Source organism: Epinephelus fuscoguttatus, linkage group LG19 (assembly GCF_011397635.1).
Source record: "Epinephelus fuscoguttatus linkage group LG19, E.fuscoguttatus.final_Chr_v1".
Classification (NCBI taxonomy): domain Eukaryota; kingdom Metazoa; phylum Chordata; class Actinopteri; order Perciformes; family Serranidae; genus Epinephelus; species Epinephelus fuscoguttatus.
The window spans coordinates 9,234,743-9,252,378 of record NC_064770.1 but is presented as its reverse complement, the minus strand read 5'-3'; the positions used below and the strand labels follow the sequence as shown (position 1 = coordinate 9,252,378).

At 40.9% G+C, this 17,636-nt stretch overlaps 2 protein-coding genes across 4 annotated transcripts; both read left to right on the top strand.

Annotated features, from left to right (window-relative positions):
* Positions 1-741: 741 nt before the first annotated feature.
* On the top strand, positions 742-5,738 carry LOC125880054 (gastrula zinc finger protein XlCGF57.1-like). 2 transcript variants are annotated; one of them, XM_049562288.1, is made up of 2 exons: positions 742-1,068; positions 2,534-5,738. In XM_049562288.1, exons 1-2 carry the CDS (start codon positions 873-875, stop codon positions 4,024-4,026), a joined length of 1,689 nt encoding a protein of 562 aa, XP_049418245.1. In that variant the 5' UTR covers positions 742-872; the 3' UTR covers positions 4,027-5,738. The 2 variants fall into 2 exon arrangements, with proteins under 2 accessions (XP_049418245.1, XP_049418244.1); XM_049562287.1 differs by having other exon boundaries at positions 2,531-5,738.
* A 7,867-nt stretch (positions 5,739-13,605) lies between these two features.
* LOC125879666 (uncharacterized) lies at positions 13,606-17,414 on the top strand. Of its 2 annotated transcripts, XM_049561636.1 has the most exons (3): positions 13,606-13,713; positions 14,962-15,147; positions 16,514-17,414. In XM_049561636.1, exons 2-3 carry the CDS (start codon positions 14,978-14,980, stop codon positions 16,992-16,994), a joined length of 651 nt encoding a protein of 216 aa, XP_049417593.1. In that variant the 5' UTR covers positions 13,606-13,713; positions 14,962-14,977; the 3' UTR covers positions 16,995-17,414. The 2 variants fall into 2 exon arrangements, with proteins under 2 accessions (XP_049417593.1, XP_049417592.1); XM_049561635.1 differs by lacking the exon at positions 13,606-13,713 and having other exon boundaries at positions 13,788-15,147.
* The last annotated feature ends 222 nt before the right edge of the window (positions 17,415-17,636 follow it).

The window sequence follows — 17,636 nt, the reverse complement described above, 5'->3', positions numbered from 1 at the left end:
GTATCTCAGGTGGAATTCACTTACATTTTAGTGTGCCATCAGCTTATTAATAGAATTGTAACCTAAACAAAGAAAAGCGTACAATATCCAGAAAGGTAAGTGTCGCTTCAAACAAAGCCACACGTTGCAGGGAAGAGGTTGTCCATTCTGTAAAGTTTATGAAGAACACAACAGAATAAAACGTGGCGGCAGCGGTGCAGCAATTTACTGCCGCGAAGATGACGAGTGCTGTTCGCTAGCTTGGATGAGACTGGCTAACCAAAACATCACCACGTGTGAGCATAGAAGACAGCACACAGCGGGATGGAGGGACTGAAACCTGTGGCAATGTTGGGTCTGGCAACCCTGAGCCCTGAGTTAGAGGTAGAGAAGAACTGGAGGATGAACTGTATACATAACAAAAAAGGTACAATTAAAAATTACCACACCAACGCACAGTCAGACTACATCAACATAAAAAAGAGAAATATAATTTTATGCTATACAGTAATAGTTTTATTATACTTTGTATGTGCGTGTGTGGGTGTATATGTAAAGGTTTGTATGTTCTGTATTGTTGTAATATATATGTATGTATATATATTATATCTTCTTTAAGGATGTTCAGGTGTAGACTTTAATCTTTAATATGATTCGTTTTAATCAAAAGGGAAAAAATCAGTTTACTCCTTCATGTTGAAGAGTTACGCTATTATTTTGAAAATAGCGGGCTCTGACCGGAAATACTTCAAAGCAGCTGAACACAAACGCTAACTTAGCAACAGTCAAGCATTGCATGGCGAGCCGCCGTATTCACAACCAAAACGGCGTGTAGAAACACTGGATATCAGTCAGGTCCGGCCTGTAAACACAGCCGAGTGTCTGTCCGCATCATGTCCAGCATTCAGCTGCTCAGAGTTCTCGTTAACGAGCGGCTGTCTGCGGCCGCCGAGGAGATCTTCGAGGCGGTTAAAAAAACCATCGCAGGCTACGAGGAGGAGATCCTGCTCTCCAAACGGGAGATCCGCCGGCAGCGCAGGATGCTGCGAACAGTTTTACACCCTGAAATAAAGATAAACAAACAGTCAGGTTTGTGAATTATTGGCATGCATTCATCCTTTCACCATGTCTGGCTCTGACTATGCAATGAAACGCTGTCATCGCGAGCCTCGTCAACGCCCACTTTTCTGGTGAAAATGAAGTGGTGTCAGAAGTATTTGGTCACTTTAGCTAGCTTAGTTCCGTTCTCTTGTCTTTCCTTATTAAACAAACTGGTAGCTAAATTTGATGATTGCAAAACCAGGTTCATTACCAGGTTATCATGCCTCATATTAACCAGGCCCTTCCGGGGTAAGATGATATCTGCCTAATGGGAGAACACCAAGGCGCCGAACTCCGTTGATATATCTAGAAAGGCAACATTTGCTTGTTCATCTGCACGTGTGTGCCTATTAGGCGGCGATTCAAGATATATTGTTGATTGCACATGTATACTATTACATTCGGCATGCGAGTGATTTACAATGCAGCTTTAAATTTAGATGAAAATAAACTCTTATTGTGTCTGATCATCATCGGCGGTTGTAGAGGGGTAACATTGGGACAGAAAGACGGCCGTATGGTTTGAATAGGTGTAGTGGATATTAACATAAAATATAAAGTAATGTGTGTAGACTGGCAAGTGTTACATATGCCGAATTAGAGATGGCATCCGAATGAGTTGGAAAAAACTAACCTCCATGACTTAAACTGACAATGTAAGCCTGTAGGTTAAATAAGGTATCATTTAATCGACATACTGAGTGGTGTCTGGCGTCACGTGGTATGGTTGGTTAGTGCCAGCCAAACCAGTATAATAATAATCCACAAATAACTATACTGTCAAAATTATGTCACTTTTATGTAACAAACTCATATTAACTATAATGTTTTTTGAGCCAGCTAGTGTTTGCTAAGATTTATCTCAAACAAATGTGACATAGCTAGATCTTGCTACATAAATCTTTGACATCTCTGAGTCCATACTTTCATATTTTCAAAGCTTGTATATTGAGATATTTCAATAAGGGCTGTTTATTTTAAGGTAGTGTCATTTTGCATCCAATGTTAAAATATTACCAAATAATAACTTATAATAATAACTTAATTTGTATAGCGCACACACACACACACACACACATACACACACACACACACAATAAAAAATAGGTTTTAATTCCAATTAATTAAATAAAATCTACATACATGCAAGTCTAAAAAGATAGGTTTTAAGATTTCATTTCAATCTGACAACTGAGTCAGAGTCTGACCTCCTCTAGAAGGCTATTTCAGAGACAAAGCCAGAGTTCAAATTGTAATGACTGTAACAGTAACACGTTTAATTGAAAAGTAATTAATCGATAATAAAAGTAACTATTAGCTTTAGTAAGATATTAACCATTTTTATTGGCTGTATAGATTATAAATTATATTGAAGCTTTTAAATACTCATTTGCTATATTCTGATGGATAATTTATTTTATAAAAGTTTCTTCCTTTGCATTTTTTCCAGCAGATCAACCTCAGCTGGCTCTTTCCGTCTGGGATGAGGAATTCCCCTCCAACCAGCAGCAGCAGCCTGACAACTGTGATCAGGCATGGAGCTCCGGTCCAGACCAGGACGACCAGGAGCCTCCAGAAACTAAGGAGAGCCAAGAAGACCCCTCCTGCAGCCAGGAGGGGGAGGAGGAGGACAAGACCATCAGGTTCATCTTCACTCCTCCGTACGTGAAAAATGAGCTTGACCAGCCTCAGTCCAGTTATCAGAGCACTGAGGGAGAAGGAGATCCTCTGCCGAGCACGTCAGCTGAGCAGAAGGCAGAGGGTGATGATGGAGCATCCTCCAGCTGTTCTGCAACTGAACACGACGATACCGACGAGGACTGGAGGGGCAGTGCGGGATCTCAGAGTGACAACAGTGACAGTGACCACAACGGCAAGCAGAAGAGGAGGAAGGGGCCTAGACTACCAATGGCTCCAAAACTGCCCCCGACTAAAAAAGCAAAATCACGAATTTGCTGTAAAGTCTGTGGGAAAGGCTTTCACGCTAATGTGTCTTTGGTGAATCATATGGAGGTTCACCCAAAAGAAGTGTGCGGCGTGTGTGGGGAACGATTCGAGACTGAGGACAGCTTTCAAGTTCACCTGAAGACACATGTGAAAGCTGAAATCTGTAGCGTTTGCGGGAAATGTTTTGGGGCCTCCAGCTCTTTAGAGACGCACATGAGGATCCACACGGGAGAGAAGCCGTTTAACTGCAGCGAATGTGGGAAATCCTTCAACTGTCGCCACAACATGATGCGTCACATCAGGATACACACAGGAGAAAAGCCGTATACTTGCACTGTCTGTGGCAAATGCTTCAATGACTACTCCACGTTGAAACGTCACCTCCTTATTCACATGCACAAGAAAGACCATGACTCAATTAACACTTCTGCAAACAATAATGAAAATGGCAATGACATGGAGAAGAAGAAGAAAACATTGTCGTCATCACAGAAGAAGCAGCAGACTCAGACCATATGTGAAGTATGCGGGAAAATGTTTCACTCCATGGTTTCTCTGGTGAATCATGCCAAAAGTCACGCAACAGACCTCTGTGGCGTGTGTGGGACGCATTTCGATTCCCAGGAAAACTTAAAACTTCACCTGAAAACTCACAAAAACGGGAAAGTCTGTGAAGTGTGTGGGAAGTGTTTTGACAGTCAAGGAAACCTGGAGATGCACATGAGGATCCACACGGGGGAAAAGCCGTTCCTCTGCAGCGAGTGTGGCAAATCCTTCAACTGCCGACACAACATGATGCGACACATCAGGACCCACACGGGAGAGAAACCCTACCTGTGCAACATCTGCGGCCGCTGTTTCAGTGACCACTCCACGCTGAAACAGCACAGCAGCACACACACTGGAGAGAAACCACACCGCTGTGAGATCTGCGGTAAAGGCTTCCACCGAAAGACTTACGTGAGGCTTCATATGAAGAGCCACACAACTGAGAAGTGACTGTTCTGTAAATATAATGGGATGTAAATAAAAACCTTGACATGAAAAGTTTTTTTAAGCCAATATCGACTTTTTTTAACATGTCAGGGCTGCAAATTCATCTCGACTGTTCATGCATGATTTGCCTTGTTGGGATCTTATAGGATCAATTTTTTACACTGTCCCAATCAATTTTTTAAATGGTTGAGAAACCTATTTTTAAGATGAGATGATGTGACAAGTTGTCACCAGTCATTGCAGTTTGCTGCCCTTAAAAGCAGGTTTAAAGCTGTAATAGCAGATTTTTGGCCACTTGGAGGCAGCAGAACAAGCTAAACACGACATACAATCTCTTTATTAGGTTAGTTTGGCCAATGTGTTAACAATTAGCTGCTCATTAGCACATTATCATTCATTTGTAGTTGTGTTAGTGTCCACCTTAAGTCCAGTGTTCACTCTTCAACTTCAGGTTATTTCCATCACGTGCAGAGTCTGCAACACTTCACAGGTTAAAAGGGACCAGTTAACTGTTAGTTAACTGCTGTCAGTATAGAGTGGTGCAAAATTGAGTCCTAAAACCTGGAAATGAGTTAGCATTTTGGCACACTGGTTCCCTTGTCTTGACGTCACTGGGGTTTTTGAATTGATGTTAAGGTCTGTGGTTAACAAGCTTAAAAGACTTTAGTACTACTACCATAAATACGTCCGTAAATACCCCACAGGTACATTTTAAAGCCTTTATGTGTCTTAAAAAATATCAGCCTAACATCAGCTTTTTAATTCTGGTGATTGCATTTACGCTCAAAGAATCACAAAAGTGGTCTTGATACGTGAAGATTATCTTGCTGAACAAAACTTGTGAGTATCATTAACCTTGTTTTGCCACAGAGCTTATATTGTGCATCAATCCAAAATTCAACAGGGAAAAAAAACATTGGCTTCTCATTGAGGGGACCAGGGCGACACTAACTTCCATATGGCCTACAAATAAACCTCATCCCTATAGTACTCTATGTTTGACCAGTTATACATGTCAGACTGTAGGTTAATTATGCAACTCTTCAGTTTATTGCACTACACATCAACAAAGTCTGGTGGGAGCTAGCTAGCAGCATGTTATTCAGCAATTACCGTATTAATCAAAACTGACATCCCTAAATTGAATATAGAATTTAAAAAAACACACTGACATAGCATGATAAAATTGAAAATACCACTGATCAAAGTAGAAACCAGACATAAAATTCTCAATATACAGAGAAATAAGACACGAGATGTACATATCAGTTAAAGGCTTTACTAACCCTTTACATGACTGAAAACAAGTTCCGTTATGCATTAAAGAATAAGGCCAGAAATATTATGTATTCTTCTTACTGTCAAAAAACAAACAAACAATGTAATCGCCAAAACTAACGATGTTGTAGTCCACGGTGCTTTCTAACTTCTTGTCTGTGGCTTAGTTTTAAAAATGTGCGTCGCATAATGTTAAACGCCCTCCATGTGCTGTTACAGTTTACTGCAGCAACACACAACGTGCCTAAGATAATGGAAAGAGTTTAAATAGTAACAGACTTTTTCTTGTCTTCTCATTTATGGCATTTATTTTATCAGTTAATAATGCCAAGACTTTAAAAAAAAAAATCCTCTTGTAATATGGAGATTTTTTGAGGTGTTCAACCAAAGATGTTTGCAGAGCTGTGAGACTCTGGCAGTGTGTCAACATTCAGCTGTTTTAATAAACATTCACATAATGACTTATTATTTATGATGATTTATTCTTGAGTCCACTTTGTGTATGCTTTTTTTCCACAGAGATGAAAAGGGGAACAGGGGAAACATTGAACTTAAAAATCATCAACAGGAACAGGTAAAGGAGTCAGGAAAAAAAACAGGTAATATATAGGTGTGCCAGCAGGTAGGCTGATGATGCCATGGGCAGAACATCAACACATGTCAGCACACAATTCTTTCAGGATTTTTTGCCTTGGATGACAGAGACTGTAGTGAGATGATGAACCAAGTTCAGCTAAGGTCCCTGCCCAGATGTTGCAGTTACTTGGTCAGGCCACCAGGATGCCTGAAAATGGCTCTGCACACATATGGTTCACCCACACAGGTGATTTATGAGCTTTATTTCTGCTGAGCAGACCTCTTCCAGGATGTTTGATATCAACCCCACTCTCCTGGTAGCTTTGTTGCACCTGTTAGTGTGAGATAAATGAAATCTTTATGTTTCTTATCAGTTTAAGAAAATCTGTTTTGTCATAGTGCCCCATACATGACACAGACTCTGGTTTTCTCTCGGTGTAGAGTTTTCATATTCTCTCTGTGTATGTGTACTGTATCACTAAAGCAGAGCTTTAAATGTTACCTTTTACTTCTTTTAGAAAGGGAAATGTTTGTCATTCTTAATTAATAATTAACAAGAAATGTCAAGAAAATGTATTTTCTCCTAGGATGGGTCAGTTGTACAAATGCAGAGGTTGACAACAGTCCATCCATGTACAGAACTGAAATATAAAAGACACTCAAGCACATTTACTCACTGGACCAAAAACAAGGCAGCAGTTGTTTCAGATGTGGACCCAACCGCACACAAAATAGTTACACTCCACGAGACAGCAGAGAGGAAACTGCATGTGATCAACCATTCTGGTTTTTCTTTTATGTTTCCAGTGTATTACATTAATGTGTTCATGCATCTGTGAAGTAAAGTAAAGTTGTGTGTGCGTCTATGTGTTTGGTAGGGCTGCCACCTTCCTGAATGGAAATAAGGAAAGGGTGTAGAGAGGGGTCCTCTGTGACTAATGGAGAAAACTGGGTGGCAGACAGTGCAGTTGGCCTTGTACACATTGTCACAGTCACGCATCCCAGCCATTGGAAAGCATTTTCCCATTTCCCGTTGTATTTTTGTAGTCTTTTTTTTTTTTTTTTTTTTTTTTGCCGGTGGGCTATGCTCATCGGTTGCCTTTTTCAAATTTTTGCTATGTCAAGTGTAACCTATTAACGCTGTCACTCGAGTGACTCATGACCATTGACGATTCTCTGTTTCAGTAGTGAAACAAAACCATGGATATACGGCAATCAGGCAACAAATTCAAACCACTGAAATGCGTAGCGTAACCACTAAGTCATGACTGTTATCCGGGTCATACAAGAGTTATGTGGGTGAAATCAGGCACTGACTACTGTCTAATGTTCTGTTGGGAAAACTTGGGTTCTGACATTCATGTGGTTGCCACCAGACACACTCCACCCACCTAAACACCAGAGCAGACCAGGTACTCCCCCTTATGGCAGCGGCACTCCCCAGTAGCTGTGGCCCCCCAGCAGGACAATGCACCGTGCCACACCACAAAAACAGCACAGGAGTGGCCCGAGGAACATGACAAAGAGCACTACCATCAACAAGTACCATTGCCACAAAGGGGTTTACTTGGTCTGCAATGGTGTTCGGGTGGGTGGAGCGCATCAGGTAGCATTTACATGAATGCCAGGACCCAAGGTTTCCCAATGGAATATTGCATTGTAACAAGATGATCAATGTTATTCATTTCACCCGCCAGTGGTTTTAATGTTTTGGCTGATCGATGTATAAAGAATATTGGATACAGCGTCGGATGTGGGAACCAGTTCATCAAAGTTGCTCAGTGGCACATGAAGCCAAAACAATTAGATTTTTGTGTGTAAAATTACCCGCATCCCAGATCAAATCTCAATCGCAAAGCTGTGGTTGTGATGTATCCACTGATTTACAGACATCTCTTTCACAGTGTAAGTCTAAGAGAAAAACTCTGTATTGACCCAGTGGCATGTGATGGACCCCAGAAGCTGTAATTCCACAGTTTGGCCTCAACGCCAAGTGCTGTTTCTCAGGGCTTGAATGTAGTATGACAGACAGTCTGAGGGATGACGGATCAGGAGGGTGTGCATCTACTTCACACCAGTTGCCCTGTCTTAATAGTCTAACCAGTAATATTTCCCACCCATAGATTTGCACTAAATTAATTCTCAAAAATATGGGACACTTTGAAGTGCATTATGTATCAGTTCAATAGAGAGCATGTCTTTTAGTTCCCAATTATGGGATGATTACTTATTTTATGGAATGGTTATCAACCGTCATGTGTGTGGGGGTTGTGGTTAGCTGTTCAATTATTTGAAAAGCAGTTCTGACAGAGTATACTGGCACCTTAACATACAGGGTCACGATCAACTGCCTGTGAGGCTGTTGCAATTAAAGTGACATTTTAACTTTTTTTTTTAAGTGCCTGCCTACAGTACACTGATATCTATCCAATCATATTACAACATCATCAGTTGGAACCAAAAATGAAAAACCCCAGGGGCACTGTCACTGGAGAAACACAAATGAAACTCTCATTTCTTATTGTTGGTAACTACAGTGTTGCAATTACAATTAGGTGCTCAAGCAAATATTGAGGATACTATGTACTGGTTGATTTGTTAGCAAAATTGATTTTGTATTGCAGCCTGACTTTAAACACATCAGAAAGTTGTGTGACTCGCAAAATATGCAGAAACTGAGACCAATAAAAAAAGGAGTCTTGTCACAATGAGGAAGTTAATTGAAATCAGTCATTCCCTGAGATATGTTCAACTGCTGTTTAACATTTTCATCATTTTAGTAAAATAATGTTGAGCTAAAAAGTGAGATGCTTTTGCAACATACTAAATTTCTCTCTTTCTCTTTTTATTAATTCGTAGGCAACATCTCAGGCTGAAAAACAAACTAGAGCGTGACTTTGTTTAGAGCAAAACAACTTGCAGCGGAAATTAAATGACTTGTTCATTTCATGCTCGTTGTTTGTTTCAGGGTGAGTCACAGCTGATGTGAACAGCCGTGTTTTATTTTGCACTGAGAGCAGAGAAAAAGTGTGTCATCCACACAAATAAGTGTGTTAATAATGGATCTGCACACACACTTTGAAAATAAGACAGAATATTGTACTGTATGAGTCATAAGAACAAGGAAACTCTTTCAGACTCTTGAACATGTAACTGACTCACACCTGATGATGCCAGGTTCCTCATCTTGGAACAAACTTGGTTATACAACATGTTGTCTAGAATTGTGTTTATGGCTGTTCCAAAATGTCCACACCTGCAGGTGGGATGAAAAGCTTGTAGTCATATATGGTGGGTGGCATACGATGCAGAGTTTAAAGGTGCAGTGTGTATGATATGGCCAGAATTGTAGTCAACATTAAAAAAACATTAAAAAATGAATGAACATTAAAATGAACTAACATTACCACAGAATGTGAATAAGTAACAGCCTGACATTATGTTAAAGACATCTATGTATTGTGTTGCACAGATATCTGCTGAAATGAGCATGCTAACCAGCCAGCCCTGACCTGTCCTGTCCTGTAATATCACATGTACTCCAACAGGGGACACTGTGTTATACTGTAGTGTCTGTCTGCCCTCAGTCCAGCATAAAAGGATGAAAAGGTAGAGCTGCCCTGAGAGCTTGTTGATGGTACAGACCCTTGTTAGTGGCAAGGTAAACAAAGGTGGCGGAAGCTCCTGGCAAGCGACCTTCATCACCATCCCTAACTCATCCCAAACTCCCGGTGTGATAAGTTCAGGCAGAGAAAAGAAGGGATATTTAAATTTAAAAAAAGCAAAATAAGAGTAAACATTGGTGTGTCCCTCCACCACTGCAAACAGCTCTTGGGGAGGAAAGAGATGAGGTTTGGTGCTGAACTGGTAACATTTTATTTAGACTCATAGATAGGATAACATCTAATGTTGGCTATTTAGCGAAACATGTCTTTTGTGCCTTTCAGTGCAACTAATGATAACACAAAATGTACCCAAAAACATCCCAAATGCTTTGATAAATGGTTTTGTTTTCCTCAAAGTGAGCAAAACTAATTATAATGTAATCAACAGGCCGACACCATACATAATGATTTTAAAATAGCAGTATTATTTTGGGTGGCTCTCAGAGTTTCAGCAGTTTGGTCGAGTTTTGCATATTCTTGCCTAGCTGTTATTTAGTAGTTGGCTTGGAGGTGAAATGCTGCCTCCCATTAGTGTAGCAAGGCATTACATGCTGCACCTGTGAGCTCTAAAATACACTGCTCAAAAAATAAAGCGAACACTTAAATCGCACATCCCAGATCTCGATGAATGACATATTCCAGATGAAAATCTTTATTGATTACATAGTGTAATTCGTTGAGAACAAAATAATGTAAGAAACATCCATGGAAACCAAAATCATTAACTCATTAAGGACTGGATTCCGAATCATACCCAAAATCAAAGTGGAAAAATCAGATCACAGGCTGATCCAACTTCTGTGAATTTCCTCAGGACAACTCATAATGTGGCTCAGTAGTGTGTGTATGGCCTCCACGTGCCTGTATACATTCCCTACAACATCTGGGCATGCTCTTGATGAGTTAGTGGATGGTGTCCTTGGGGATCTTGTCCCAGACCTGGATCAGGGCATCGGTCAGCTCTGGACAGTCTGTGGTGCAATGTGGCGGCAGTGGATGCTACGATACATGATGTCCCAAAGGTGCTCGATTGGATTCAGGTCTGGGGAACGGGCGGGCCAGTCAATAGCATCAATGCCTTCATCATCCAGGAACTGAGGCTAGGCATTGTCATGCATCAGAAGGAACCCAGGGCCCACTGCACCAGCATATGGTCTGACAGTGGGTCTGAGGATCTCATCCTGGTACCTAACAACAGTCAGGGTACCTCTGGCTAGCACGTGGAGGTCTGTGTGGCCCTCCAAGGATATGCCTCCCCAGACCATCACTGACCCACCACCAAACCGGTCATGCTGGAGGATGTTGCAGGCAGCAGAACATTTTCCATGGCGTCTCCAGATTCTGTCACGTCTGTCACATGTGCTCAGTGTGAACCTGCTGTCATCTGTGAAGAGAACAGGGTGCCAGTGGTGAATCTGCCAAGTTTGGTGTTCTCTTGCAAATGTCAATTGGGCTGCATGGTGCCAGGGTGTGAGTACAGGCCCCACTTGTGGACATGGGGCCCTCATGCCACCCTCATGGAGTCTGTTTCTGACAGTTTGGGCAGAAACATGCACACCATTAGCCTGCTCGAGGTCAGTCTGTAGGGCTCTGGCAGTGCTCCTACTGTTCCTTCTTGCACAAAGAAGCAGATAGCCATCCTGCTGCTGGGCTGTTGCCCTCCTACGACCCCCTCCACTTCTCCTGGTGTACTGGCCTGTCTCTTGGTATCTCCTCAATGATCTTGACACTGTGCTGGGAGACACAGCAAACCTTCTGGCCACTGCGCGTATGGATGTGCCATCCTGGAGTAGTTGTTACGCTAAATGAAACATGCAGAGGATAGTGAAACAAGTCGCTCAATTTGCCCCAATTTGCAATGTTTAGCACAAGTCCTCGATTTTCCAGATCTCTACGACTGAGGTGGTGAGTGCAATTTAACACAACCCAGAGAGTCACAATAGCCAATTTACGTGAGATACACTATGTTTAAATATACCTCAGTTACAAACAGTTTCCTTTTCATGGAATTGAAAAGCAGATGCACAAGAGCAATGAAAACCTGAGCACATCAGGTGTGAACGTGATTCTGGGTGATCCCTGGTGCCAAACCTGTTTCCTCTTGATGTCTCTGATTAATTGTCTCCACTGTAATGCAGCAGAGACAATTAATGTAGGAACAAAATTAATCATTACCATATATAAGCATGTAGCATTTTGCCTCCTCATGTGTCCTTGGAGAGTTTTCATTTGTGTATGAGAAGCTTGCTTTGTAGCTGTTCTCGTGACAGTTATCAGTTAACTGGAGGCCTCCCTTTACCTCCCTTTGGCTGTTCACTTCTAAGTATTAATTATGTTATGCCACTGAATCTGTGATTCTTCGTCAGACCTACAGAGGACTCTCCAGGTGTCAGAGCTCTGACCTTTCAGCTGAAATAGGCTGACTCTGTTATAACTCTTATTATTCTGTTCTCTCACTTAATTAAATAACACAGAAGACAACTTGATCATTTCACTCTTTCTTTATTCACCTCTGCCGCCTCAACATACTGAAAACAAAAGTCATCAAACAAGAGGTGAAACGAAATTGAAAGATCCTCCCAAATCTTGAAGCTGCCTTTAAAAAGTAGAGTGAACTCATTGCCTGCTTGACGCATGCATGTGAGGTACACGAACCTCTCAATGCAGAAAATATTATCAATGAGGAAATGAAGTTAGTCTGGAAAGTGTGCTCTTAAACCTTCAGTAAAAATATGTTTGACTCAGCTTTGAACCTCCATACTGAGAAAAGCACATTTATCCAGGAATTTGTAGGCCTAAACACTCACTCTTTTCATTACAGTTTTTTATAATTAGTAACACACATTTCTCTCTTCACACAGTCAGCACAACAGGTCACCTTTGTCACACAAAATGCAATATCCAGACTGTTTAACAAAAAAAAAAAAAAAAAAAAAAAGTTAAGCCTGGCTCAACTTTTGTCTGACCCCTATGTGTAGTCCTCCAGCAAGGCCGATCAGATGCAAGCACATGTTCTTGGTAGAATATGTTGTAACGTAAAGGCTGTAGACTTAATGTTAACCGGGCAGTCGTTGCAACAAAATATATAAACCTCTGTGCATCTGATGAGCCTTTGAACTCTTGGATTTATTACTCAAGCTTTGCCCCACTGACACAGCCTGTTTTCACAGAGCTGCTAGCGTGGTCACAGACTCTTAGTGTCACTTTTGATCAAGCAACGCTAACAGTTTCTCTTTGTTTCCTCCAGTTTTTATGCTAAGATATGCTTAACACATCCACAACTTAAAATGTGCTGTTGAATAATTTCTTTATGTTCCAGTTTCCATTCTGTATTGTTTTATTTATAATGATGTTTAATTTCTGTCATAGACTGTACAAAATAATGGACACAACTACTGTGATGTCACCCATTGGTTTGTGAACTGCCATTTTGATCTTGGTTTTTTTGGAGCCAGAAGTGACAATACTGGGCAAGAGGGTGGAACTGTGGGGGAGCGAGGGGTGGATCTGACTCAAAGACTATAGTGACACCTCATAGACAGCCTGTCACTCAAAGCAGCTCTGCCCTTAAATATGAGAATATAGAAGTCCCCAGCAGGAGGATCAACTGATCGCACCTGAGACAGGGATTGAAACAAAATAAGCACATCTGCCTAAACTATCTTCCTTGTCTTTCTTTAGACTCCCTGCTTCATCTTTGATGCAAGTGAGATTAATCATTTAAAGAGTTCAACATTTTGTAGTCACCTCTTCAAGCTAAGAAATAGTCCAAGAGCACATAACCTCCAGTAAAACCACAACACATCATGTTTACATAGTGATAGTTAAAGTAAATTAATATATTTACCAGTAACAGTAAGTTCTGTACAAAAGTGCAAAGTTAAGGTACTTGTACTTAATTTTAATATTTTCACATAATGCCTCATTTACTTCAACTACAGTACAATTATGTCCCATGCTTGCAGCTGCTATAAGGCCCTAAAATCATTGATCACTGTGCTGCTGCTGGCAGGACAGAAAGCACAACTGCTGTGTTGACCACACTTAAATAGATACATCCTGTCTAACTGTAAACTCGTAAAACAAAAAGTGAAAGTTAAAAACACATTTCCTCCCAGCTTGATGTTTTTGTGAACTCACAGCCTGCACTATCGAAGGAACAGAGAGAGAGGTAAGTGCACAGTTTGCTTTGTTCACTAAGAAGCACATTAATAAAATGAATATTATCAACACTGCCTTTATGAGATTAGTTAGTCTGAAAAAGATTGTGCAGTTAAACCTCCAGTGGAATATGTTGAGGTGACTGACCAAGCTGTGAAGTTCCTGGCTAAAAAAAAGCTCATGTTTTCTGTTGTTTTTTGAGGCCTTAAAAAAAGCTTCCTTTGAACAGCGTGTAATCCCAGTGAGAAGCTGCATTTTCTCAGAAGCTAAGCTATTAATTAAAGTCAGCTTTATGTTGACATGGAAAAGTATTGTTAAAACACCAGTAGTTAAAGTTTAAAGTCTCCAGTTCACTTGATTATTATTACTTTTGGACCTATAGTTAAAGCAACACAGTTTTTGTCGAGAGGGAAATAATAACTTTGTGGTTAGTGCTAATTAGCAAATGTTACCACGCAAACAAGATGCCAAACTGTGATGGTAAACATAGTGAACATTATACCTGGTAGGGTCTGTACTTTGTTTATCAGAGTAGGGGGTGGCTGTGGTGTTACTTTGGGTTTTTTATGTATCATGACCCTCCCCAGAGATACAAGTATTTTTTTAAGCCTTCCTGAGTGACTGGAGAAAAACATAACCCCTCCCTCGACCAAAAATAACCATATTGCACAATTTCTGGCCTTTATGAATAATGTGATTTTGGAGATTTTCTCCCCTAAGCGAAATCAAAAAACAGAACCTCCTCCCTAGAACTAAAAAAATATTTGAAATGCCTCCCTTGTTTTGCACCAACCCCTCCCCTCTCACAAGTAACGAACAGTCTCCTAAACATTAGCAAATTAGCATTATCATTGTGAGCATGTTAGCCCTGTGTGAAAAAATTGCAGCATCCTCATTCATTTGAATTTGGCCAGTCCACCAGTAGGCCTACAGCTGGGCTGCTAACGTAGAGGCTGTGGTTTTAAAAAAAAACAAAAAAAAACAGAGTGGTCTGGCCAAAAAGTTGTTCCTGGCTCAACTTTTGCTAGACTGCCTTGACTTGTGACATCTTGTCTCACTTGATAGAGCTATGTTAATTACAGTTTCGCTCTCTTCAGTCGTTTTGCTAAACAAGCCTAAACACGTGAATTTTAAAATGTGTTGCTGAATCATTTCTTAAAGTTCTGGTTTCAGTAAATTGTTTTGTCTGCAATGGCATTTATTTTCTTCACATGGACACCTTCTAAAGTCTTCAGTCTAATAATCCTCTTTCCTACAGTGATACTGACTCCAACATGGAGTATGCGTGGGATGAAGATATCTTTCTTGATCTATCCGTGGGGGAATTTCAATTTAGTGACAGAGGGGAGGATTATGTCCCGGATCCCAGTCGCATCAAGATCAGTAAAACCATCAATTCATGCCCAGTCCAACCCTCCCAAGAATGTTGTGCAAGGGGCTACAAGTAAGATCCACGAGATGTTACCAATTTATTGTCTAGGCTCATTTATGTGTGTGGATTATATGTATATATGCTTTGAGCTAAATGTTAACATACATGTTCACAATGGTTATGTTTATGCCCCTAATGGTAGCATTAGAGGAATACAGCCCATACCATTGTAGTTCAGGATGCTACGGAGCTAATCTCAAAAATTATGGCAATCTATCCAATAGTTGTTGAAATAATTGGTGCAACAAGAGGAGCCAGGTGAACTCCAAAGTCATTAGGATACATTCAGTGGCGGTTCTAGCCTAAATGGCGCCCTGGGCGACACCCCCCGATGGCGCCCCAGTGTGCACACACACACAAACACACACACACACAAACACACAGACACACAAACACACAGCGAAAAGCGAAGAAGGCGGTAACACTGTATTTCCGGATGTAGGCTATACACAAACATGGTTACTCTCGATGAAGAGATTATAATTTTATGTCTTTTAAGATCTTGGCAGAGGAAAAGGCGTTGTCTTAGCTGCCATCGGAGATGATGTGTGCAGCCCAACCTCACGTTCACGGTCTCTAGAGGTCTACTTTGCACGAGCGCCTCTAGTGTTCATGTCAATATTGCATCTTGCACACGCCTCACGTTACCTTGCGTCAAAGTGAGCACCCTACGTGCCAAACGACTGCAAAATACGCATGGCAGCCATGATGCGTACACGCCTATTTGGCTGATATCAGGATCCGCTACTGGAAACATTCTATAAAAGCTGAGATGTTTCACGTGATGAGTGAGCATATGGAGCTGCTGGTGGCACTACAACAAACTTTTACAGATCACTAAAGTCAGTAAGATTCATTGTCTCAGCATCATGAATTTGTGGACCACATTTCATGGCAATCAAGTCTAGTTGTTGATACATTTGTGTTTGGTGCTACTTTGGAAATTGTTACCATGCAAATAAGATGCTGAACTGTGATGTTGGACATAGTAAATATATACCGGTTAAACATTAGCACATTAGCATTATCATTGTGAGCATGTTGAAGTTGGCATTTCGCTGAAAACACTGCGGTGCCAAAGAAATGTTCGAACCAACTTCAGCCCTGTGTGAAAAATGCAGCCTCCTCATTTATTTGAAATGTCCTCCAACACAGAAACTGCAGTTAAAACACACAGAGCGGTTTGGCTAAAAAGTTGAACCTAGCTCAATTTATTCTGTAACGTCTTGTGACTTTGTGTTCCACTTTGGATCAAGTTAACAGTTTCCCTCTGTATCTTCAGTCTTTATTCAAAGTAAGGCTCAACATGTCTTCATGTATTGTTTTTAATTTGCTATAATGTTTAATTTCTTTACACAAATAATCCTCTTTCCTACAGTGATAGTGGCAGAAAGCTCTGTATGTACTATGGCACCACCAGGGAGAATGCTCAATCCATTCTGTCCAACGGTTTTCACCAGTCTGCAGACGGGATGCTTGGCCGTGGCATCTACCTCAGCACAGAGCTGAAAAAAGCTAAACGCTATCCCATTGGTCACCCTGAGTCTGACAAGGTTGTCATTCAGGTTAAGGTCAATGTGGGGAAAGTGATCTCAATCAAATATCAAGGCCACCCTCGTCAGAAAAACTGGCATGACTCCAGATATGGCTTGGTGTATGACACCGCCTGGGTGCCACCTAGGTGTGGAATCTTGAAGAGTGGTTCAGAGGACAGTTGTGTCTGGGATCCCAGTCGAATCCAGATCATTAAAATCATCGATCCATGCCCAGTCCAGCCCTCTGATGAAGGTGGTGCATGGACCTGTGCATTTTTGTGTATTATTATATTTTTATGGATTTTCTTCATATTTAGGTTGTAAGTTAATGACATTTGCATTTTGTCATTGTAATCTGGAATATAAATGGTTCATATTTAATCTGTGTCAGTTTGGTTATGTTAAAGACAGTGTGATGAGTATATTTTTATTTCATTGTTGGGGTGATGTGACTGCTGTTGTTATTGTCATATAAAGTAATCTTAGTATGTGTTTGCGTATAACCAAGACTAAATGTAACATGTATGTAGTAAAACTTTTAAAATGAATGGCCAAAGTTATTGTAATGTATGAAATATACCTAGATGCCACGATCATGTACACCTAGAGATGTAATCCATGTTATGCCCAGGTGGCACCGTGGCTCCATTATTAACAATGTCAACTCAACAAGCAGGTCCTGGATGAATAGAGTTGAGAACTGGTTGTTACTAGTTATCACCAGATATTAATAAACAGTGTTTAAGTCCAAGGTGTTGTTGTTGTTGTTATTTTTAAATCTGTTTGAAGAATACGGATTGGGGGAAACACAACTCCCTGGCTCCACCAAAAACAGGTTAGCTTCATGACCTCTTCACCATGAGACCAGGAAGAGAACAAAATACATGAGGGTACAACTCACAAGAGGAACAAAAGACAAGTTAAGGCCATGTGTCCTGGAGGACTAAGATCTGGACCCAAGACATC